General features: G+C 53.7%; 1 protein-coding gene across 2 annotated transcripts in view; it reads right to left on the bottom strand.

The window, feature by feature from the left end:
• The window catches only part of F2 (coagulation factor II, thrombin), a 312,194-nt gene that overhangs the window by 235,004 nt on the left and 51,350 nt on the right, over positions 1 to 25,840 (bottom strand). For both annotated transcript variants that reach the window (XM_078684422.1, XM_078684423.1), the window contains exons 3-4: positions 16,823 to 16,847; positions 10,116 to 10,169 (exon numbers count right to left, since the gene is read on the bottom strand). In XM_078684422.1, coding sequence (XP_078540548.1) covers positions 10,116 to 10,169; positions 16,823 to 16,847 — 79 coding nt within the window. The remainder of the gene's footprint in view (positions 1 to 10,115; positions 10,170 to 16,822; positions 16,848 to 25,840) is intronic.

The raw sequence follows: 25,840 nt of genomic DNA, 5'->3' as shown, positions 1-25,840 counted from the left end.
GGCTCTCTGAGGGAGAGAGAAAGGGTGCATGGAGGAGAGCTGTGGAGGGCTCTCTGAGGGAGTGAGAGAGAGAGAGGGTGCATGGAGGAGAGCTGTGGAGGGCTCTCTGAGGGAGTGAGAGAGAGAGAGGGTGCATGGAGGTGAGCTGTGGAGGGCTCTCTGAGGGGGTGAGAGAGAGAGAGGGTGCATGGAGGAGAGCTGTGGAGGGCTCTCTGAGGGAGTGAGAGAGAGAGAGGGTGCATGGAGGAGACCTGTGGAGGGCTCTCTGAGGGAGTGAGAGAGAGAGAGGGTGCATGGAGGAGAGCTGTGGAGGGCTCTCTGAGGGAGTGAGAGAGAGAGAGGGTGCATGGAGGAGAGCTGTGGAGGGCTCTCTGAGGGAGTGAGAGAGAGGGTGCATGGAGGAGAGCTGTGGAGGGCTCTCTGAGGGGATGAGAGAGAGAGAGGGTGCATGGAGGAGAGCTGTGGAGGGCTCTCTGAGGGAGTGAGAGAGAGAGAGGGTGCATGGAGGAGAGCTGTGGAGGGCTCTCTGAGGGAGGGAGTGAGAGAGAGAGGGTGCATGGAGGAGAGCTGTGGAGGGCTCTCTGGGGGAGTGAGAGAGAGAGGGTGCATGGAGGGGAGCTGTGGAGGGCTCTGAGGGGGTGAGAGAGAGAGAGGGTGCATGGAGGAGAGCTGTGGAGGGCTCTCTGAGGGAATGAGAGAGAGAGAGAGAGGGTGCATGGAGGAGAGCTGTGGAGGGCTCTCTGAGGGAGTGAGAGAGAGAGAGGGTGCATGGAGGAGAGCTGTGGAGGGCTCTGAGGGGATGAGAGAGAGAGAGGGTGCATGGAGGAGAGCTGTGGAGGGCTCTCTGAGGGAGTGAGAGAGAGAGAGGGTGCATGGAGGAGAGCTGTGGAGGGCTCTCTGAGGGAGGGAGTGAGAGAGAGAGGGTGCATGGAGGAGAGCTGTGGAGGGCTCTGAGGGAGTGAGAGAGAGAGAGGGTGCATGGAGGAGAGCTGTGGAGGGCTCTCTGAGGGGATGAGAGAGAGAGAGGGTGCATGGAGGAGAGCTGTGGAGGGCTCTCTGAGGGAATGAGAGAGAGAGGGTGCATGGAGGAGAGCTGTGGAGGGCTCTCTGAGGGAATGAGAGAGAGAGAGGGTGCATGGAGGAGAGCTGTGGAGGGCTCTCTGAGGGAGTGAGAGAGAGAGAGAGAGGGTGCATGGAGGAGAGCTGTGGAGGGCTCTCTGAGGGAGTGAGAGAGAGAGAGGGTGCATGGAGGAGAGCTGTGGAGGGCTCTCTGAGGGAGTGAGAGAGAGAGAGGGTGCATGGAGGAGAGCTGTGGAGGGCTCTCTGAGGGAGTGAGAGAGAGAGAGGGTGCATGGAGGAGAGCTGTGGAGGGCTCTCTGAGGGAGTGAGAGAGAGAGAGGGTGCATGGAGGAGAGCTGTGGAGGGCTCTCTGAGGGAATGAGAGAGAGAGAGGGTGCATGGAGGAGAGCTGTGGAGGGCTCTCTGAGGGGGTGAGAGAGAGAGAGGGTGCATGGAGGAGAGCTGTGGAGGGCTCTCTGAGGGAGTGAGAGAGAGAGAGGGTGCATGGAGGAGAGCTGTGGAGGGCTCTCTGAGGGAGTGAGAGAGAGAGAGGGTGCATGGAGGAGAGCTGTGGAGGGCTCTCTGAGGGAGAGAGAAAGGGTGCATGGAGGAGAGCTGTGGAGGGCTCTCTGAGGGAGTGAGAGAGAGAGAGGGTGCATGGAGGAGAGCTGTGGAGGGCTCTCTGAGGGAGTGAGAGAGAGAGAGGGTGCATGGAGGTGAGCTGTGGAGGGCTCTCTGAGGGGGTGAGAGAGAGAGGGTGCATGGAGGAGAGCTGTGGAGGGCTCTCTGAGGGAATGAGAGAGAGAGAGGGTGCATGGAGGAGAGCTGTGGAGGGCTCTCTGAGGGAGTGAGAGAGAGAGAGGGTGCATGGAGGAGAGCTGTGGAGGGCTCTCTGAGGGGGTGAGAGAGAGAGGGTGCATGGAGGAGAGCTGTGGAGGGCTCTGAGGGAGTGAGAGAGAGAGAGAGGGTGCATGGAGGAGAGCTGTGGAGGGCTCTGAGGGAATGAGAGAGAGAGAGGGTGCATGGAGGAGAGCTGTGGAGGGCTCTCTGAGGGAATGAGAGAGAGAGAGGGTGCATGGAGGAGAGCTGTGGAGGGCTCTCTGAGGGAATGAGAGAGAGAGAGGGTGCATGGAGGAGAGCTGTGGAGGGCTCTCTGAGGGAGGGAGAGAGAGAGAGGGTGCATGGAGGAGAGCTGTGGAGGGCTCTCTGAGGGAGTGAGAGAGAGAGAGGGTGCATGGAGGAGAGCTGTGGAGGGCTCTCTGAGGGAGTGAGAGAGAGAGAGGGTGCATGGAGGAGAGCTGTGGAGGGCTCTGAGGGAGTGAGAGAGAGAGAGGGTGCATGGAGGAGAGCTGTGGAGGGCTCTCTGAGGGAGTGAGAGAGAGGGTGCATGGAGGAGAGCTGTGGAGGGCTCTGAGGGGATGAGAGAGAGAGAGGGTGCATGGAGGAGAGCTGTGGAGGGCTCTCTGAGGGAGTGAGAGAGAGAGAGAGGGTGCATGGAGGAGAGCTGTGGAGGGCTCTCTGAGGGAGTGAGAGAGAGAGAGGGTGCATGGAGGAGAGCTGTGGAGGGCTCTCTGAGGGAGTGAGAGAGAGAGAGGGTGCATGGAGGAGAGCTGTGGAGGGCTCTCTGAGGGGATGAGAGAGAGAGAGGGTGCATGGAGGAGAGCTGTGGAGGGCTCTCTGGGGGAGTGAGAGAGAGAGGGTGCATGGAGGAGAGCTGTGGAGGGCTCTCTGAGGGAGTGAGAGAGAGAGAGGGTGCATGGAGGAGAGCTGTGGAGGGCTCTCTGAGGGGGTGAGAGAGAGGGTGCATGGAGGAGAGCTGTGGAGGGCTCTCTGAGGGGATGAGAGAGAGAGAGGGTGCATGGAGGAGAGCTGTGGAGGGCTCTCTGAGGGAGTGAGAGAGAGAGAGGGTGCATGGAGGAGAGCTGTGGAGGGCTCTCTGAGGGAATGAGAGAGAGAGAGGGTGCATGGAGGAGAGCTGTGGAGGGCTCTCTGAGGGAGTGAGAGAGAGAGAGGGTGCATGGAGGAGAGCTGTGGAGGGCTCTCTGAGGGGATGAGAGAGAGAGAGGGTGCATGGAGGAGAGCTGTGGAGGGCTCTCTGAGGGAGTGAGAGAGAGAGAGGGTGCATGGAGGAGAGCTGTGGAGGGCTCTCTGAGGGAATGAGAGAGAGAGAGGGTGCATGGAGGAGAGCTGTGGAGGGCTCTCTGAGGGAGTGAGAGAGAGAGAGGGTGCATGGAGGAGAGCTGTGGAGGGCTCTCTGAGGGAGTGAGAGAGAGAGAGGGTGCATGGAGGAGAGCTGTGGAGGGCTCTGAGGGAGTGAGAGAGAGGGTGCATGGAGGAGAGCTGTGGAGGGCTCTCTGGGGGAGTGAGAGAGAGAGGGTGCATGGAGGAGAGCCGTGGAGGGCTCTCTGAGGGAGTGAGAGAGAGGGTGCATGGAGGAGAGCTGTGGAGGGCTCTCTGAGGGAGTGAGAGAGAGAGAGGGTGCATGGAGGAGAGCTGTGGAGGGCTCTCTGAGGGAGTGAGAGAGAGAGAGGGTGCATGGAGGAGAGCTGTGGAGGGCTCTCTGAGGGAGTGAGAGAGAGAGAGGGTGCATGGAGGAGAGCTGTGGAGGGCTCTCTGAGGGGATGAGAGAGAGAGAGGGTGCATGGAGGAGAGCTGTGGAGGGCTCTCTGAGGGAGTGAGAGAGAGAGAGGGTGCATGGAGGAGAGCTGTGGAGGGCTCTCTGAGGGGATGAGAGAGAGAGAGGGTGCATGGAGGAGAGCTGTGGAGGGCTCTCTGAGGGAGTGAGAGAGAGAGAGGGTGCATGGAGGAGAGCTGTGGAGGGCTCTCTGAGGGAGTGAGAGAGAGAGAGGGTGCATGGAGGAGAGCTGTGGAGGGCTCTCTGAGGGAATGAGAGAGAGGGGCGGGGAGGGAGCTGTGGGTGGCCCTCCCTCTGAGGGAATGTATGAGAGGCAGGGAGGGGAGCTGTGGAGGGTTATCTGAGGGATGAGAGAGAAGGGCAGGGAGGGGAGCTGTGGAGGGCTCCCCGAAGGGCTGGAGTGAGAGGTGGGGATACTTTGAAGGGTCCTCTGAGGGACTGAAGCTGGGGCAGGTTGGAAGCAGAGGATTGGGGGATGGGGAGGGGTTGGGGGCTCTGAGGGAGATCACACGCCAAGCAGCGCTCTAGAAGCTGAAAGAAAGTACTCTTTTGGGCCTGCCCTCCCTGCTCTGAAGCAGCCAAGATTGTGTGTTCACAGCCTGTCTGCAAAAAACCTAACATCAGAACCTGACACCCTCGACCCTCATCTCATCCAGTGCCCTCAACCTCTCACCCTCAACCCTCAGTCCCTCATCCTCTACCCTCAGTCTCATCCTGTGTCCTCAACCTCTCATCCTCTACCCTCAGTCTCATGCTGTGCCCTCAACCTCTCATCCTCTACCCTCAGTCTCATGCTGTGCCCTCAACCTCTCATCCTCTACCCTCAGTCTCATGCTGTGCCCTCAACCTCTCATCCTCTACCCTCAGTCTCATCCTGTACCCTCAATCTCTCATCCTCTACCCTCAGTCTCATCCTGTGCCCTCAACCTCTCATCCACTACCCTCAGTCTCATCCTGTGCCCTCAACCTCTCATCCTCTACCCTCAGTCCATCATCCAGTACCCTCAACCTCTCATCCTCTACCCTCAGTCCCTCATCCTCTACCCTTAGTCTCATCCTGTGCCCCAACCTCTCATCCTCTACCCTCAGTCCCTCATCCTCTACCCTTAGTCTCATGCTGTGCCCTCAACCTCTCATCCTCTACCCTCAGTCTCATCCTGTGCCCTCAACCTCTCATCCTCTACCCTCAACTTCTCATCCTCTACCCTCAGTCTCATCCAGTGCCCTCAACCTCTCATCCTCTACCCTCAACTTCTCATCCTCTACCCTCAGTCTCATCCAGTGCCCTCAAACTCTCATCCTCTACCCTCAGTCCCTCATCCAGTGCCCTCAACCGCTCATCCTCTACCCTCAGTCTCTCATCCTCTACCCTTAGTCTCATGCTGTGCCCTCAACCTCTCATCCTCTACCCTCGGTCCCTCATCCAGTGCCCTCAACCTCTCATCCTCTACCCTCAGTCCCTCATCCTCTACCCTCAGTCTCATACTGTGCCCTCAACCTCTCATCCTCTACCCTCAGTCTCATCCTGTGCCCTCAACCTCTCATCCTCTACCCTCAGTCCCTCATCCTCTACCCTCAGTCTCATGCTGTGCCCTCAACCTCTCATCCTCTACCCTCAGTCTCATCCTGTGCCCTCAACCTCTCCTCCTCTACCCTCAACCTCTCATCCTCTACCCTCAGTCCCTCATCCTCTACCCTCAGTCTCATGCTGTGCCCTCAACCTCTCATCCTCTACCCTCAGTCTCATGCTGTGCCCTCAACCTCTCATCCTCTACCCTCGGTCCCTCATCCAGTGCCCTCAACCTCTCATCCTCTACCCTCAGTCCCTCATCCTCTACCCTCAGTCTCATGCTGTGCCCTCAACCTCTCATCCTCTACCCTCAGTCTCATCCTGTGCCCTCAACCTCTCATCCTCTACCCTCAACCTCTCATCCCCTACCCTCAGTCTCATCCAGTGCCCTCAACCTCTCATCCTCTACCCTCAGTCTCATCCAGTGCCCTCAACCTCTCATCCTCTACCCTCAGTCCCTCATCCAGTGCCCTCAACATCTCATCCTCTACGCTCAGTCCCTCATCCTCTACCGTCAGTCTCATGCTGTGCCCTCAACCTCTCATCCTCTACCCTCAGTCTCATCCTGTGCCCTCAACCTCTGATCCTCAACCCTCAGTCCCTCATCCTCTACCCTCAGTCTCATGCTGTGCCCTCAACCTCCCATCCTCTACCCTCAGTCCCTCAACCTCTCAACCTCTACCCTCAGTCCCTCATCCAGTGCCCTCAAGCTCTCAAACTCTACCCTCAGTCCCTCATCCTCTACCCTCAGTCTCATGCTGTGCCCTCAACCTCTCATCCTCTACCCTCAGTCTCATCCTGTGCCCTCAACCTCTCATCCTCGACCCTCAACCTCTCATCCTCTACCTCAGTCCCTCATCCTCTACCCTCAGTCTCATGCTGTGCCCTCAACCTCTCATCCTCAACCCTCAGTCTCATCCTGTGCCGTCAACCTCTCATCCTCTACCCTCAGTCTCATCCTGTGCCCTTAACCTCTCATCCTCTACCCACAGTCTCATCCTGTGCCCTCAACCTCTCAACCTCTACCCTCAGTCCCTCATCCAGTGCCCTCAACCTCTCATCCTCAACCCTCAGTCCCTCATCCAGTGCCCTCAACCTCTCATCCTCTACCCTCAGTCCCTCATGCTCTACCCTCAGTCTCATGCTGTGCCCTCAACCTCCCATCCTCTACCCTCAGTCCCTCATCCAGTGCCCTCAACCTCTCAACCTCTACCCTCAGTCCCTCATCCAGTGCCCTCAAGCTCTCAAACTCTACCCCTAGTCCCTCATCCTCTACCCTCAGTCTCATGCTGTGCCCTCAACCTCCCATCCTCTACCCTCAGTCTCATCCTGTGCCCTCAACCTCTCATCCTCAACCCTCAGTCCCTCATCCAGTGCCCTCAACCTCTCATCCTCTACCCTCAGTCCCTCATCCTCTACCCTCAGTCTAATGCTGTGCCCTCAACCTCCCATCCTCTACCCTCAATCCCTCATCCAGTGCCCTCAACCTCTCAACCTCTACCCTCAGTCCCTCATCCAGTGCCCTCAAGCTCTCATCCTCTACCCTCAGTCCCTCATCCTCTACCCTAAGTTTCATGCTGTGCCCTCAACCTCTCATCCTCTACCCTCAGTCTCATCCTGTGCCCTCAACCTCTCATCCTCTACCCTCAACCTCTCATCCTCTACCTCAGTCCCTCATCCTCTACACTCAGTCTCATGCTGTGCCCTCAACCTCTCATCCTCAACCCTCAGTCTCATCCTGTGCCGTCAACCTCTCATCCTCTACCTTCAGTCTCATCCTGTGCCCTTAACCTCTCATCCTCTACCCTCAGTCTCATCCTGTGCCCTCAACCTCTCATCCACTACCCTCAGTCTCATCCTGTGCCCTCAACCTCTCATCCTCTACCCTCAGTCCCTCACCCTCTACCCTTAGTCCCTCATCCAGTGTCCTCAACCTCTCATCCTCTACCCTCAGTCCCTCACCCTCTACCCTTAGTCCCTCATCCAGTGCCCTCAACCTCTCAACCTCTACCCTCAGTCCCTCATCCAGTGCCCTCAAGCTCTCATCCTCTACCCTCAGTCCCTCATCCAGTGCCCTCAATCTCTCATCCTCTACCCTCAGTCCCTCATCCTCTACCCTCAGTCTCATGCTGTGCCCTCAACCTCCCATTCTCTACCCTCAGTCTCATCCTGTGCACTCAACCTCTCATCCTCTACCCTCAACCTCTCATCCTCTACCCTCAGTCCCTCATCCTCTACCCTCAGTACCATGCTGTGCCCTCAACCTCTCATCCTCAACCCTCAGTCTCATCCAGTGCCCTCTACCTCTCATCATCTACCCTCAGTCTCATCCTGTGCCCTCAACCTCTCATCCTCTACCCTCAACCCTCAACCTCTCATCCTCTACCCTCAGTCCCTCATCCTCTACCCTCAGTCCCTCATCCTCTACCCTCAGTCTCATCCCGTGCCCTTAATCTCTCATCCTCTACCCTCAGTCTCATCCAGTGCCCTCAACCTCTCATCCTCTACCCTCAACCTCTCATCCTCTACCCTCAGTCCCTCATCCTCTACCCTCAGTCCCTCATCCTCTACCCTCAGTCTCATCCTGTGCCCTTAACCTCTCATCCTCTACCCTCAGTCTCATCCTGTGCCCTCAACCTCGCATCCTCTACCCTCAGTCTCATCCTGTGCCCTCAACCTCTCATCCTCTACCCTCAACCTCTCATCCTCTACCCTCAGCCCCTCACCCTCTACCCTCAGTCCCTCATCCTCTACCCTCAGTCTCATCCTGTGCCCTCAACCTCTCATCCTCTACCCTCAGTCCCTCACCCTCTACCCTTAGTCCCTCATCCAGTGTCCTCAACCTCTCATCTTCAACCCTCAGTCCCTCATCCTCAACCCTCAGTCCCTCATCCTCTACCCTTGGTCCCTCATCCTCTACCCTCAGTCCCTCATCCAGTGTCCTCACCCTCTCATCCTCAACCCTCAGTCCCTCATCCTCTACCCTCAACCTCTCATCCTCAACCCTCAGTCCCTCATCCTCTACCCTCAACCTCTAATCCTCGACCCTCAGTCCCTTATCCTCTACCCTCAGTCTCATGCTGTGCCCTCAACCTCTCATCCTCTACCCTCAGTCTCATCCTGTGCCCTCAACCTCTCATCCTCAACCCTCAGTCCCAAATCCAGTGTCCTCAACCTCTCATCCTCTACCCCTAGTCCCTCATCCTCTACCCTCAGTCTCATGCTGTGCCCTCAACCTCCCATCCTCTACCCTCAGTCCCTCATCCAGTGCCCTCAACCTCTCAACCTCTACCCTCAGTCCCTCATCCAGTGCCCTCAAGATCTCATCCTCTACCCTCAGTCCCTCATCCAGTGCCCTCAACCTCTCATCCTCTACCCTCAGTCCCTCATCCTCTACCCTCAGTCTCATGCTGTGCCCTCAACCTCCCATCCTCTACCCCCAGTCTCATCCTGTGCCCTCAACCTCTCATCCTCTACCCTCAACCTCTCATCCTCTACCCTCAGTCCCTCATCCTCTACCCTCAGGCTCATTCTGTGCCCTCAACCTCTTATCCTCAACCCTCAGTCTCATCCAGTGCCCTCTACCTCTCATCCTCTACCCTCAGTCTCATCCTGTGCCCTCAACCTCTCATCCTCTACCCTCACCCTCTCATCCTCTACCCTCAGTCCCTCATCCTCTACCCTTAACCTCTCATCCTCAACCCTCAGTCTCATCCAGGGCCCTCAACCTCTCATCCTCTACCCTCAGTCTCATCCTGTACCGTCAACCTCTCATTCTCTACCCTCAACCTCTCATCCTCTACCCTCAGTCCCTCATCCTCTACCCTCAACCTCTCCTCCTCTACCCTCAGTACCTCATCCTCTACCCTCAGTCCCTCATCCTCTACCCTCAGTCTCATCCTGTGCCCTTAACCTCTCATCCTCTACCCTCAGTCTCATCCAGTGCCCTCAACCTCTCATCCTCTACTCTCAACCTCTCATCCTCTACCCTCAGTCCCTCATCCTCTACCCTCAGTCCCTCATCCTCTACCCTCAGTCTCATCCTGTGCCCTTAACCTCTCATCCTCTACCCTCAGTCTCATCCTGTGCCCTCAACCTCTCATCCTCTACCCTCAGTCTCATCCTGTGCCCTCAACCTCTCATCCTCTACCCTCAACCTCTCATCCTCTACCCTCAGTCCCTCACCCTCTACCCTAAGTCCCTCATCCAGTGTCCTCAACCTCTCATCCTCAACCCTCAGTCCCTCATCCTCAACCCTCAGTCCCTCATCCTCTACCCTCAGTCCCTCATCCAGTGTACTCACCCTCTCACCCTCTACCCTTGGTCCCTCATCCTTTACCCTCAGTCCCTCATCCAGTGTCCTCACCCTCTCATCCTCAACCCTCATTCCCTCATCCTCTACCCTCACCCTCTCATCCTCAACCCTCAGTCCCTCATCCTCTACCCTCAGTCCCTCATCCAGTGTCCTCACCCTCTCATCATCCACCCTCTGCCCTCACCTCTCACCCACCCCTCCACCCTCTGCCCTCACCTCTCACCCACCCCTCCACCCTCTGCCCTCACCCCCCCACCCCTCCACCCTCTGCCCTCACCCCTCCCCCACCCCTCCACCCTCTGCCCTCACCTCTCCCCCACCCCTCCACCCTCTGCCCTCACCTCTCCTCCACCCCTCCACCCTCTGCCCTCACCTCTCCCCCACCCCTCCACCCTCTGCCCTCACCTCTCACACCCCTCCACCCTCAGCCCGAACCTCTCACCCACCCCTCCACCCTCTGCCCTCACCTCTCACCCACCCCTCCACCCTCTGCCCTCACCTCTCCCCCACCCCTCCACCCTCTGCCCCACTCTCACCGTCCAGGCAGTCGTCCATCTGTTTCCTCGGCTTCTTGATCTCAGGCTTGCAGGCTGCAGGGAGGCAACGAGAGGGTTAATTAGCCTCACTGACCCGAGAGCAGAGGAGAGGACAAGGGGGCCAGGAGTGAGACCTTCTCCAAGGCCAGGGGGGGCCGGGTATAGTGCCAAGATTGGCAACACTCCCCACCCTCCCACAGCAATATCCTGGAGAAATAAACAGACAAGACACCTTCTTTGTGGAGGAAATTGCTGCAGGTTTATTTGCATAACAAATATGCCAACATGGTGGGTTATCTTACGAGCGATCCAAGGGCAGGTAGTCCCTCTGCCTCCTGCCCGCCTGATGAGCCAAATTACACCGTGGCCTTAGCCAATCAGTGCTTACCAATTTTGGGGGAGGGTTAACCCCTCCCACCGGTGGACCACCAGTCCACCCCCTTACTCCCGCCCCCCCCTGAAGGGGGAGGAGCGTTCCAGGCAATCCCGGTTGCTCAGGTCCACAACCGCCCAAAGGACTAACGGGGTGCCGTCGCTCCGCCAGGGTCCAACGCGAGGACCTCACCGGGGATATGTGGCCTTTGCACTCTTGTGGTGTTAGAATAGAGGGTTAGTATCACAAAGACGACCTACTATCAGAGCACATTCTGCTTTTATAGTTAGGAGGGTACAGGTACACTAACCATAAGTTTACTCCGTGGCCTCCGATCCACAGCGGCAGGATACAGGTTGCTTCAGTTAAGCAAAATATCCTTTGGAGCGGTCATTCAACAAGGGGACTAATGTCCCAAGTTTGGCCAGAAAGGCGGACGGGTGTGGTGCCCCCTAGGGAGAAGGGCACAATCCGACCAGGCTTGGCTGAAGGGTATTCTGTTACACCCAGGTGGGAGATAGATGTATGGCCCAGTGGGTTTGCTCGCCCCTTGCCGGGTCCTTCGGGGGAGGGGTACTCTCTAGTTCATGCTGACAGCACGCCCCTTACCACTTTAGGGTTGCACGGGTATGGAAGGCATGATCAAATGTAAGGCTTGCAGGTCCTGGCAGGGAACTTTACGAGCTCTCTTTTTGAAGGGGCAGCAAGCCCAGCGTCCAGGGCAGGCTCGTCAGGGGAGGGCATCATGCAGGGGACAAGGTGAATCCCAATGTGTTAAAAGGTACATCGGTCAACAGCCACCCAGGGGAGTGGCCGGATGACAGGTCAAGTGTTTTATGTACAGGCGAATGGTGAATATACCATAGGCAGCCCTGTGAGGCACCTGAGGTTTGTTGGGGTGCAGTGTTACTAGGCAAATATGTGCAAGCTGGATTATGTTATAGAATAGTGTGCAGTGCACAACAAATGGGGTTTTGCAACCTAACATTTCATCAAGTTGCCAAGACCAACGGTCTGGGGCGAGGGCCTTCCGGGCGTCCTGTGAGTAATCACCGGAGCCACGAAGGGGTCGGTCGGGAGCCATTACCTCGCCATTTTTGTGCAAAGCAATAGAAGGGACCCTGACGTTTGGATACTTGGCTCATGGGGCATCTCTACCTCTTCAAAACAGTCGACTACTAAGCGACGTTTTGTTAGGTACACTGTTTTACATGCACTATATATCTCACTTTTTTAATACAAAAAGTTAGAGAAACGTGAGTAAGGTGGGGATTTGTGTACCCCGTCCTGAAGAAGGTGTTTTTACACCGAAACATGTCGACGCACACAAAAAGGAGGTGACGCACATTGTTTTGCGTAAAAAACCTCCCACACTTAATTTTAATAGCACCAGCCCGGGGGCCCATTAAAAACTTTTTTTGTCACCCCACGAGCCAGGTACTTTTTAAACTTCACTCACTTAACCCCACTACACACTCACTTAAAAAACACTTAAAAATACCTCATCCACACCACACATAGTCTTTATAAGTGCTCCCGCGTACTCGCAGGTTGCAGCACGCCGTACCCCGTAGAGGGGTATGAGGACCCCGATAATGAAGCATGACACCAAGGGGCCTGTTGGTGTGTGAGGGGACTAAAAACAAACAAAGGTGCTCCCCATCCTTGGAGGACACACCTAACACCAAAGGATTGGGTTCTTTTGTTTATTTATATAAGTCCAGGGAGAACGAATCCTTTCGTGATCTAGTCTCTCTTACCCCCCTTTGTTATTGATAGGAGGCTATGACACAGACATGGGAGGTGGCTCCCCTCCCAACAATTTTGGCCATACACCTGGGAGGCAATGACTTGACTTTCCTGGGTAGGAGGGCAATTAGGGGAAGCCATGGAGAGCTCGCGCAGGAGGGCTAACAGTGCCATGCGTACATTTTAGAGTTTGGGGTGCACTTGTCCAGAGGGTCAACAGGGTGTGGGTAAAGATGCCAATCTTGGTGGGGGGCACTGGTTGTGACAGTGGCCACACCCAGAACTGTGGTGAAGTTACAGGCCGATCCAGAGGCTGTAAGGTACAGAGGGGTACCCGCTGCACGAGCAACACAAGAGTGCAAAGGCCAAATATCCCCAGGGAGGTCCTCACGTTAGACCCTGGATAAGCGACGGCGCTCCGTTAGTCCTACAGGCGGTTGTGGACCTGAGCAACGGGGGGTTGCCTGCAACGCTCCGCCCCTTTCTGGGGGGCGTGAGTAAGGGTGTGGACTGGCGGTCCACTGGAGGAAGGGACTATCCCCTCCCCAAAATCTGGCAAACACGGGTTGGCTAGGGCCACGTTGTAATTTGGCTCATCAGGTGGGCAGGCGGCGAGGGACTGCCTGTCCTGGGATCGCCCGTAAGATAACCTACCATGATGGCGTCAGGGCAACAGAACACAGAGGGCGACCAGTGGGCGGGAGAGATATAAGTACCTCACCCCCCTCCTGCCTGGAAGTGACGCAGGCATGTGGACCCTTGAGGGTCCCAAAGCACTGTGCGGCTGACTCGTGTGCCATTGTGCGGCACTAAGTGGCGCCGCCCTCTTAGGAGGGCCCCCTTCGTGGGGCCGGGGCAGCCCTGCAGAGTCCGTCACTATGCGGCTGTTGCCTCTCAGGGTACAGTTGGCTAGGACAGAGCCAATCACGTGGCATGCTGTGCCTGAGGGGGCAGTAGGGCTAGAGAGGAGCCAAACACGTGCCAGGCTGTGCCTCTGAGGGAGTAGTAGGGCCACAGAGGAGCCAATCACGTGCCAGGCTGTGCCTCTGAGGGGGCAGTAGGGCCACAGAGGAGCCAATCACGTGCCAGGCTGTGCTTCTGAGGGGGCAGTAGGGCTAGAGAGGAGCCAATCACGTGCCAGGCTGTGCCTCTGAGGGGTAGTAGGGCTAGAGAGGAGCCAATCATGTGCCAGGCTGTGCCTCTCATGGGTCAGTAGGACAACAGAGGAGCCAATCACGTGCCAGGTTTTGCCTCTGAGTAGCAAGTAGGATTGGACCGAGCCACCCACATGCATGACGTCCTCTTACATATAGGCAAGGCCACTGGAATTATGCCACAGAGGCTGACTAAATTATGCTGCAAGAAAAGGCAAATTGTGCGGCATTATGCGGAATAATTTGAGATATATTACTTCATTATTTTGTCATTTGTACATGGTAACATTATTCTGGGCAAAAGTTTCACTTCATTAGTACTAATTGAAAGTCCTGAAAGGTGTCCTTTGCAAAGGGCCTCCCACTGTGCTCTGTTGCTGAGTTTCAGTATCTTTTGATCACTTTGAGCTCGAAGCACGGGTCCTCATTTACAAGCCCGTTGCGCGGATAGCGCGTCACTTTTTTTGGCGCACCTGCAGCACAACGGGCTTGCCCATATGAACAAGGCCAAGTAAAGTCACCCTGCGTGACTTTTCGTTGCGTTGTAGATATGGGCCCCTTTCATACATTACTCTGCGTGAAAGCGGTGTTCCATGTATGTTGCGGTGGGTGTCCCCACGCAACATCCAAGTAACCTAACAGTGCCAGATTCACAACGCACGGGAGACGGACAGGAACCTACCTCATCCTCAGGTACGTTGCATTCCTGCCCTTTTATTTTGATGCACTGCAGCACCGTAGGAAGGCTTGCTGCGCTGCCGTTCATCAAAATATAGTAAACAAAGCCTTTGTGTTGTTAAAAACTGCAAATTATGCAGTAGATGATGGATTGTGTGGAAAATGCAGCAAATAGGAAAACACGGTGGCAACAGAATTGCATCATTCTACTGCCCTGCGTATGAGCCAGTGCCCGCGGTACCAGTCTTCCAGACACCGGGGCATGTTTACAAGGGCATTGCTCCACAGCAACGTCACTTTTCACCAGGTGCCTGTGGCGCAATGTCCTGTTCTATATTCACAAAGTGGCGTCAAGCCACTTTTTGTGGCTTACTGCAGCGTTGTAAATATGGGACCCTTTCACGCAGGTATATGAGTGAAAGGGGCGGCAGTGGGTGTCGCTGTGGGTGTCCCACCACAACACCCATTGCTTTTTGACACTGCTACAGATTTACAAGGATCTGTACATCTGAGGCATCCCCCAAAACGTCCCCTCTCCAGGGGAGAGCGCTGCGGCTCCCCTTAGGGCTCTACATGCGACCTCATAGCACTGGTGGCGCTACACCAGAGGTCTCACCTTTGGCGCTATAGGCAAGGGTCCACATCTCTGCGCCACACCCCCACCTCTGAGGGTACCCTCCAGCTCTCAATTATGTGTAAGTGAATCCCTAGGCAGTCATGTGGTCAAAACCTGGTTAGAGACTCAAATTGAAGACAAACATTATACCATTAACTACAAATATGACTTTTGAAAAAAGTTTCCATTTTTACTATTAAATTATTTTATAAATACACATACTACAAAAATTCAACATGGAGCCATCTCCTAGCCACTGTTCAGCCATCTCTGTCTTTAAAATCAGGTTACCAATCTATCGATTTTCTATCATGTTCATATGTTGAATTTTTGTAGTATGGTTATTTGGTTTTCATGGTGTCTGTTTTGAGAATGTATATGTATGTTTTTCACATTGATGAATCCTATATATGTCTAGATTTGTTTCCCCCTTTTTTTTTAACAAAATGAGATTAATAAAAATGGAAACTTTTTTCAAAAGTCATTTGTAGTTGACACTGAGTCAATGGTCTAATGTGTGTCCTCAATTTGAGTCTCTAGCCAGGTGTTGAGTACATGACTGCCTAGGGATTCACTTACACACATATCATTGCCCTGCCCTGGGGATCCTATATTATTGCAGGGGGTCCTCGCTATTCACATTAATATACTCCAGCTCTCAACACATCTGGCTAATGCTGCTGTTAGCCCTCCTTGCACTTGAACTGTAGAAGTGACATAATTCTCAAAGTGGGAGTTGTTTTATGAAGGGTTTACACGTCATCTGGGGTCCCAGAGACCCTCACTTTGGAAGATCCCAGGATGAGACCCCTGCCGCCTCTGGACCCAGTATCCGTGCTGGTCTGCCAACCACTGAGATTTGTAGGGTACTGCAGGGTTTCTTGACCAATGTCCTACCTCTTGTTGAGGCTCAACGCGCTTTCCATCTGGTGGAGTAGGGGCCAACTCACTTTTGCAGCGCCTAGATGTGGAAGGTGATGGGAGCAGCGCCAACTGTTAGTTGTGTGTGTTGGTGTTGTGTGTTGTGCCTGAGGTCCAGAGAGTAGATGCCAATGACACTACTTGTACCCGGCGGCAAGCAACCAACCTTGTGGTAAGTAGACATGCCCGGTCATCGCATGCGTGCGCCTGTGTGTAGTTTTTGGGTGATGTGTGTACATAGGAGGTGTGGGTGGCAGGTGTGAGGCGATGTGTGTTGCAAATGTGTGTGTAGGCGGTGTGGTGGGACGCCTTTGTGTGTATCTGCATAGTGATGTTCAACGTTTGGGTAGTGACCGTGTGTACAGTTGTTTGCGTACCTGTTTGTGAGTGATACGTTTGTGTGTCAGTTACAATGTGTCTGAGGGTTGTTTGAGAAACTGGGTAGCTTGTTGTGTGTGTGTGTGTGTGATGCATGTGAATGATGTGTGAGTGTTGTGTGCATGTGTGCCTGTTTGTGCAAGTGTTGTGTGCCGTGTTTATTACTGTGTTGTGTGTGCGCATGTGTGCTATGTGTTGTGTGTGTGCAAATGTCCTGTGTTCATGGGTAAGTGTTGGGTGTTACGCCTGTGTGTGCAATTGTTGAGTGTATGAGTGTTGTGTGTCTGGTGTGTGAGTGTTGTGTGCATAAACGTTGTGTGAGTGTTGCATGTCTGTGTGAGTGCTAGGGTTGTGTGTTGTGTGCAAGTGTTGTGTGTTTATGGGTAAATGTGGGGTGTTGCGCCTGTGTGTGCAACTGGGTGTGTTGAGTGTGATGTATGAGTGCTATGCGACTGCTAGTGTTGTGCGTGGTGAGCACAAGTGTGGTGTTTGAGTGTTCCATGTCTGTGTGAGTGCAAGTGTTGAGTGTTGTATGTGCAGTCTGTGAGTGTAGTGTGTATGTCTGTGTGAGTGCAAGTGTTGAGTGTTGTATGTGCAGTCTGTGAGTGTAGTGTGTATGTCTGTGTGAGTGCTAGTGTTGTGTTTGTGAGCTAAAGTGTGATGTGAGTGTTGCATGTCTGTGTTGAGTGCAAATGTTGGTTACTGTATGTGCATTGTGTGAGTGGTGTGTGTCTTTGTGTGGGCGCTAGTGTTGTGTGCCTGGTGTTCAAGTGTTGTGTGTGAGAGTGTTCTGTGTGGATGACGGTGTGTTGTGCATGTTAGTGAAGTCGACACTTACCTTGGTACTTCGCCCAGAATGTGTCCTGTAAGAGAGCAGAGAGTCTGTTAGGAGCAGATGGTGTCAACACACATACACAGATACCACTTGACATAGTGACACACGAGGGAGGGGAGAGACAGCTCTGGTGTGCATAAACAAGCCTTTAAGATCTTACTAACTCCTGGCCTCTTCCTCTGACACATTACCCTCCTCCTCTTTACCCTCACACCATTACTCATTTCTGATTGCCTCTCATTAAATGTTTGTGTCACTCACTCCACCAAATACGTGAGGCCGCATTTACAAAGAGTTGGCAAGTCATTCTGCTGCACGGCCCTATGCCATTTCGATACAGTGCCTTCCTTCCTTTCAGCCGGCGCCCGCGCACAGTTTGCAGCCGAGCGTCAACGCAGGCACCTTTGCACCGTGGTACAAGTGTGTCGGTGTTGTTGGCACGATTGTTTTTGTGCAGGAAGGGGCATCTTACTGAACAAAAACACAAAGGTGCATTTTTCTCGTTCTATGTGTGCTGCAGAATATGTAGAAAGAGTAAAAAACGAGGAGCCTTGTTACGCCTGCTCTGGGGAGACGTAGGTTTTAGCACTGCCCCAGTTTTACATCAAGTTGTATATATGAGGCAGTGTCAAATTCCATGGGTGTTGAGTGTGAAAACCTACCGTAACGCCCACGGAGCGCCTCCTTGACGTAGAGTCAGGCAAGGTAGCGACTTACTCCATATCTATCAGGCCATGCAAAGTCACGCAGGGTAGCATCGCGTCGCCTCATAGATATGACAGAGAGGCTCGCCCCACCGGATCGTCAGGAGAAGTGATGCTTCGGCGACGCAGGCCTCTCGTAAATGAAGGCCCTGGTCTCTTGCTGCTGTGGTGAGGGGCTCATCTGCGGTTGTGAGTTTGCTAGCTTTTGTCATTTTTTAAACCAAATGTTTTTCCTTCTCTTGCTGCTAGTGTTGTAAACAGGGCCGGACTGAGAACCACAACCGACCCCCCCCCACTCGCGGGCCGGTTTTCAGCCAATTTTGGTACAGGGCCGATTTTGCAGCAGGGACGGCCTTTCCTCCCCTCCAGGGGGCTACCCTTTGGCTTCGTAGAGCACTATTAGTGCCACGCCCCCATGGAAATGAGGGAACGTCCTCTCATGATAGCACTGGTGGCGCACAAAGCGGGAGCACATGTCCGTTGCACCCCTTAAGCACTTTGTGTAATACAGCGCCTGGAGTTGCGATGTGACCCCCCCCCCCCGTGATTTTATTCCATGGCACAGGTTTGAGTATGCCGCAGTCTTCCAATGGTTGCCGGAGGCATTTTTCAATCTGTTACAGCGAATATAACCGCTGGGGGGGGATCTTGAACCATTCTCAAACTGTTTAAGAACTGCAAGGGTGATAGGGAAAATACCTAATTGGTACTAAAATTCCTGTTCTTGAACGCAATTATCAAAAAGTAAAAATGTTTTAACAGCCCCAATGTGCCACAGCTGCCATCTCTAAGATGTATGCTGGCACCAGATTATGCCATGTGTGTCACTTAATGTCAAGTATTACTTCCAGTATACCAGGGTATGCATCTTGCCTTGGGTGCCCTCCCTTATGCCAAGTATGACCTACAATGTCCTAGTGCCAACATTTTGCCACGGCTGCCTCATGCCAAGGATCTCCTCCAGTATGCCAGCACCAGCACTTTTCCACAGGGGCCCCTATGCCAAGAATTACTTCTAGTATGTCAGGGCCTGCTGCATTTTATCATAAGCGTCCTCCTTTATGCCAAGAATTACCTCCAATATGGAAGCATTTAACCTGGAGGGCTGCCATCAGCCCAAAATTACGCAGAGTATGCCACGGCCAGCTGCACGCTCACAATCATAAAACACGCAAACAAAACATTGCTAGTCACGCACACTCCCTCGCTTACTCAAACTCACCCTCATTTACTGTTAGACTCAAATGTACTCACGCTCACTGGTTCTCACTCTCACTTACGAACACATTTCCACACTCTCACGGACTCTGGGTCCTGGTGCAACTGCATCTGCTGCACCACTGATGCTACACCCCTAACTCACTCCCACTCCCTCTCACAATCGCCAGTCACTAACTCCTTCTAACGCACACTCGCTCATGGCACTCACTTTCATTTATTCATACACGCTCTCATACTACGATTCTCACTCACGTTCACTCTCGTTGACACTCTCAAACACACTCACGCACATACTCTCACTCCACCTCATTCATTCACTAACATATACACAGAGCCACAAACACAGGTGCAGGGAAACAATATGTTTTTTGACTTATCTTACTTCCCTTAGTGGCACCTGGGAGGCTCCTTGGCAGCAGCAGAGCAGGAATCTAGAGCTGGACCATGGACCCAGCGAGCCATGATTGCCATAGAGGAGCCAGACGGAGCGGCAGGGGCAGGTTTGAAAAGAGGGAGGCGCACCGCACCCCTCTCCCAGCATCTTGATAGGACTGGAAGCACAGCCCAATCAGAAGCCTGACAGTGCAGGAGGCTTCTCATTGGCTCAAAGATGCACTGATGGGCACCCCGACAGCCACACTTTAGGAAGTACTCTGTGCTGCCGGAGGCATGGACAGTATGGCTGCTGAATAAAAAATATTGTGCCAGTTTAATGGGATTGGAGTTGAACTTTGCCCATCTGTTAGAAAGGCGATCCCGGGGGAGGCGGAAGGTGTCTGACTGACCACCCCTAGGTCCACCCCTCCTTCTGGAAGTGGCCGAGCATTGTCGAGAGGCCTCCTGGGTGAGGGTCCTCTCCTATAATCGTACAGCAGAGCAATCACACCACTACAAATGGACACCACACAAGAGGATAAGTTCTTAGGCTTTATCAGTAATAAAGGTTGATTATCTTCAGCATACGCAGATGATACACAACTCCTCTTCCCTTTTAAAATCATGACTCCTGAGGTGCGTGACTCCTTTGCCCGGGGGATGAAGGAGGTGGCACGCTGGATGACAGCCAATTTTTTGCAGTGCAACGTCTCCAAGACCGAGGTGATGCTCTTCGGAGAGGCCAAACGTCTATGGACTCCTGACTGGTGGCCTCAAGATCTTGGCCCCGTCCCTGAGCCCAAAATGGTAGTTAAAGATCTGGGAGTGAAACTGGATCATGAGCTCACCCTAACACAACAAACCAATCAAGTGGTGGGTTCATGTTTTCATGTAATTGGTCTTCTCAGGAAAGTATTCCCTCTGCTACCGGATTTCACCAGGAGAACGCTGGTCCAGTCACTAGTGTTAAGTAGGCTGGACTACTGCAATGGTCTGTTGCTGGCTGCCAATGAGGGTATCTTGGCTAGATTACAAGTTGTACAAAACACTGCTGCACGACTAGTTTTAAATGCCCCGCCTCGCACTCCCTCAAAACCATTATTGGCCAAATTGCACTGGCTTCCGGTAAGGCAGAGGGTGATGTTTAAGATCTGTTGTGTCATCCATAAATGCCTTATAGGTAAGGGCCCTGGCTACCTCACTGAAAAATTCATCCCTTATGTCCCATCTAGATCCTTGAGATCAGGAGATCAGGAATTGTTATGTGTTCCTAGGGCCATGAAAGCTAGAAAGGGGGGTAGGGCCCTTTCTGTAGCCGGCCCTAAGTTGTGGAACCAACTCCCTAAGGAAATCAGAGTATGCAGGGAACATCTCCCTTTTAGGAAGAAACTCAAAACTTTCCTGTTTAATCTTTAGCTGGTCCAGGGCCTTGAATTAGATCATGACGAGTTGCTGCTCTTTAGTTGCTGCCAAAGGCGCGGAGATACTCCTTCGGGAGTCGATTCGCAGTGCCATAAAAACATGCAAATAAATAAATAAATAAATAAATATATACAAGCGGATCGAGGGATCCGTAAAGTCTCGTAAACAGGGAACAGGGTAGCGGGACAGTCTCAGTACTGGTTGGGCGTAGGGATACCCTGCGCTCAGCTCTCAATCCTCGAGCCGGGGTGTTCCGGGAGGTCGAGCAGCAGCAGCGCCAGCAGGGCTCGGAAGGTGGTCTTAACGAAGAGGGGCCGCGGCAGCGCCAGCAGGCTCCAAAGGTGGTTCAGCGAAGATGGACCGCGGCAGCGCCAGCAGGCTCCAAAGGTGGTTCAGCGAAGATGGACCGCGGCAGTGCCAGCAGGCTCCAAAGATGGTTTCAGCAAAGATGGACCGCGGCAGCGCCAGCAGGCTCCAAAGATGGTTTCAGCGAAGATGGACCGCGGCAGGGCCAGCAGGCTCCAAAGATGGTTTCAGCGAAGATGGACCGCGGCAGCGCCAGCAGGCTCCAAAGATGGTTTCAGGATTCAGGGTAACGAGTTCTTCTCGGGGTCAGCCGGGACAGCGTCAGCAGGGCTCTCAACTCCAGAATACAACTCCCGTCCTGATCCAGGGCTAGCCCAGATATAGGACTGGAGTCCTTTGATGTCCGGACCCTCGCGCCTGGGGGTCAGAGGGGCCGGTATGGTGGTGTCCAGACACCCAGCAGGGGGGTGGAGCCAGCGCCCAGGGAGGCCGGAGGGCGATCGATGCCAGGCGTCCGGGGACGGCTGGAGGGCCATCGAAACTCCCCTCCTCTTGGATCCGTTGAGTGGCCATTCTACCACCTGGGGGGATCTTGGTGCCTCGATGTCGGGGCTTCGCTGGGGCCTTGGCCGGAGTCGGGCCGAGGCCACATGCTCGGCACGTGATGGGCCCAAGATGGAGTCGGGCCTGACATGGTGGTCCGGAGTGGTAGCCGGACCTGCAGCGTTGGGGCGTGCAGGGTTCGCCGTGTTCCGGGGGGAGAGCCGTGGTTTGCTAGGGTGGTTGCTCTCGTCGGGAGTTCGTGTAGAGTAGCGCCAAGGGGGCGACCGTGGATCGATGGAGGGCCGATGTCGTCCTGGGCCCGCCATGCGGGAGGGGTAGGACCACGCCATGAGGCCGGGTCCAACACCATCACATATGCAAACCAACATCTACATATTGAGGGCTGTGTTTTTAAACAACACTGTGTACGTGGATCATTGCTCCACCCCCTCATCCTCCTCCTGTCATCAGGGGCCGGGAAATGAGCCCACGAGGGCTGACCCACGCACTGGCAGTGTTCAGGAAACACAAAAGTAGTGTTTCCATGAACGCTGTTCAGTTAAATAATTAGCAGTTATATCAGCACATTAAGTGGCCCCTCACAGGAGGTAGGGCTGTGCCCTGAAGTCCCTGATAAAGAGCCGGCACTAGGTAAATGCTTCCTATTGGTTGTCCCAAATTACTTTGAAAGACTGCAGTTCCATTTACTCCATAGAGAACAAAGCCCACTGCTTAACTGAAAGCCAACAGTTCTTACCTACATTTCATATAGAACAAAGACTAAAGTTCTACTAACAGCCGATAGATGTCCCCACAATCATTTCATAGAGAGCTTAAGGCACAAATGCTGCAGTTCCGCTGTCAGCCAATAGATGTCCTTGCATACATTCCTTAAGGCACACATGCTGCAGTTCCTCTGACGGCCAATAGATGTCCTTGCGTACATACCATAGGGCACAAATGCTGCAGTTCCACGGACAGCCAATAGATGTCCTCACTTACATTCCATAGGGCACAGATGCTGCAGTTCCACTGACAGCCAATAGATGTCCTTACTTACATTCCATAGGTCACAGATGCTGCAGTTCCACTGACAGCCAATAGATGTCCTCACTTACATTCCATAGGGCACAGATGCTGCAGTTCCACTGACAGCCAATAGATGTCCTCACTTACATTCCATAGGGCACAGATGCTGCAGTTCCACTGACAGCCAATAGATGTCCTTACTTACATTCCATAAGACACACATGCTGCAGTTCCGCTGACAGCCAATAGATGTCCTCACATACATTCCATAGGACACAGATGCTGCAGTTCCACTGACAGCCAATAGATGTCCTCACTTACATTCCATAGGGCACAGATGCTGCAGTTCCACTGACAGCCAATAGATGTCCTCACATACATTCCATAGGGCCCAGATGCTGCAGTTCCACTGACAGCCAATAGATGTCCTCACTTACATTCCATAGGGCACAGATGCTGCAGTTCCACTGACAGCCAATAGATGTCCTTACTTACATTCCATAGGGCACAGATGCTGCAGTTCCTCTGACAGCCAATAGATGTCTCACATACATTCCATAAGGCACACATGCTGCAGTTCCACTGACAGCCAATAGATGTCCTTGAGAACATTCCATAGGACACACATGCTGCAGTTCACTGACAGCCAATAGATGTCCTTACTTACATTCCATAGGACACACATGCTGCAGTTCCGCTGTCAGCCAATAGATGTCCTTGTGTACATTCCATGGGACACACATGCTGCAGTTCACTGACAGCCAATAGATGTCCTTGAGAACATTCCATAGGGCACACATCCTGCAGTTCCCCTGACTGCCAATAGATGTCCTTGTGTGCATTCCATAGGACACACATGCTGCAGTTCCACGGACGGCCAATAGATGTCCTTGAGAACATTCCATAGGGCACACATCCTGCAGTTCCTCTGACTGCCAATAGATGTCCTTGTGTGCATTCCATAGGACACACATGCTGCAGTTCCACGGACGGCCAATAGATGTCCTTGAGAACATTCCATAGGGTACACATGCTGCAGTTCCTCTGACAGCCAATAGATGTCCTCATATACATTCCATAGGGCACACATGCTGCAGTTCCACTGACAGCCAATAGATGTCCTTGTGTACATTCCATAGGACACACATGCTGCAGTTCCGCTGTCAGCCAATAGATGTCCTCACATACATTCCATAGGACACACATGCTGCAGTTCCACGGACGGCCAATAGATGTCCTTGAGAACATTCCATAGGGTACACATGCTGCAGTTCCTCTGACAGCCAATATATGTCCTCACATACATTCCATAGGGCACACATGCTGCAGTTCCACTGACAGCCAATAGATGTCCTTGTGTACATTCCATAGGACACACATGCTGCAGTTCCACGGACGGCCAATAGATGTCCTGGAGAACATTCCATTGGGTATGTACGAAGGTGGCTACCTGACTATGGTTCCCCCAGATTTTTTTGCCTTGTTTTTAGCTGGTTTTTTACTTTGTTGGCCTGGTTCCCTGCTAATCAGTGCCCCAGGTCATCTGCTCTCTCTGTAAAATGGATTCCATGTACCCTAGGTGCATAACTAGATTGGCTTGGGTCACCTTATCAGCCCCTGTACAGAGCACTATAGGTGCCCAGGGCATGGGTGCATCCAAGGCCTACCAGGGGCTGCAGCATATCTTTTGCCACCCCTGGCTGGCTATCTAAAATTGACACAACTGGCTGATCACTCAGCTGGGGCAAGGTGGTGTAATCACCCCTTGCTTAGATATAGTATACCTATATCTAAACCTATATCTGGACACATATAAACCTGTGAGCCACTCCTATGGAAGGCCTCATCAATCCTGGAGGCAGAGTGCTTGGTTTAATGTGAGATGGAGCTCTAGCATGAGCTGAGCCTGTCTGCAGCCGTCGGGAAGAACTCCCTAAGCTGTTTCAGGATAATGCCATACCATATACACTTAAGTACATTATAATCCTCGCGGTTATATAGCAACTTTGGTTTGTCTTTATCAAAACATGTCGTGTAAGGTGTCATACGATTTGGAATACTATCCCCTCGCCAGTCCTGGCGACGGGGATAGCATTCCACCCCTCTAGAGGGAGAAGACATGTTACTTTGCTGAAATGCGGTCAATTTTAAAAGGAGCCTCAGATCCACAAAATGGATAATTCTGCCACAGACACAAGTCTGACCCCCTGTAGCTGACTGAAACTCAGCCAAGGGGGCCTGGACAAAGGGTTTCCTGTCGCAGGAAGGTGTCACACCCCCCCCAGACAGGAGATAGTGGATTGTAGCAGGGAGGTTTGAAAGAAACCAGACACTGCTTGGGGCGCACAAGGCTGCCCCTTGCATAATCCGGCCAAACCGGTTCTGGGGCACTCCAGCCCTCGACCCAGCGCGGCCTGGATCAAAGGAAAGGGGTGTACCCACCCCCTTCCTGGGTCCCACCCATAGGAGGGGACCTAGCAGGTAATCCAGCCCCCTAGATTAGTATAAAACTGGGAGCAGTGCCAATGCACTTCAGATTATCCTGATGAAACATAAGAAATGAAACTCTGGACCGTTCGACATCCTACTCAACGTAGAAGACTGAAGAATCTCCCTTGTGGTCAAGGAGTGACCACCCTGTGCAAACAGGCACCATCCAGCCCTCGACGTCTGCTTTGTTGCAGTTCCCACCGGAACTCGAGCGACAGAGATCGACGAGATCAAGCTTGCCTGCCTTCTAACAGCCCGATCCACAGTCCCTGCAGAGCTGAGACCCGTGGAGGCGACCGGAAGCGTGGGGCACGCCATCTTGAAAAGACCACGAGATGCTGACCGTGCAGCCCACGAGTGACCCTCGAAGCTGTACACCGGGGTTTGAGAAGCCCCAACCCTGAGCCACTCTTGCACCGAAGTTCACCCCTCTACACTCGACGAGTGATGCGTGGGGCCCTTCTGCTACTTTTGGCTCAACGCGTTGGCCCGGTCACTTGCCAGCCGGCTTGTGGCCCCTGTGCCGACAAAACTTGAAATACTACTTGTGATTCTGGTTGCTCCAGATTTACACCAGCTCCCCTGAAAAGGAGCCCCCACTCTTACCCTCCTGGTCCGAGTGAGAAGCAATCTTCCAGTACCGCGTGGATTGCTTTTGCCAAGTGTTGTTTGCTCAAATCTTGAAGCCGACAGCGCCGACGGCGAGAGCCTACGTGGGACAGATCGTGACCCACTCCTGGATGTCGCAGATACCCCAGAGCCCACGTGACAGCGGAGAGAAGCTCCTTGACAACCACCTGATTGCGCCCGACATTGCCTGGTTCCGTCCTGGTTCCACCCTGGTCACTGCTGAGTGACCCAGACTCTGTCCCCTCTGCTTTCAGGTACTTCTCGACTTGGGTCCACCCTTGGATCCCACCGGACACTTCTC

Source organism: Lissotriton helveticus, chromosome 3_2, assembly GCF_964261635.1.
Source record: "Lissotriton helveticus chromosome 3_2, aLisHel1.1, whole genome shotgun sequence".
Taxonomy (NCBI): domain Eukaryota; kingdom Metazoa; phylum Chordata; class Amphibia; order Caudata; family Salamandridae; genus Lissotriton; species Lissotriton helveticus.
The sequence above is the reverse complement of the archived record's forward strand: the minus strand, read 5'-3'. Positions and strand labels throughout refer to the sequence as shown.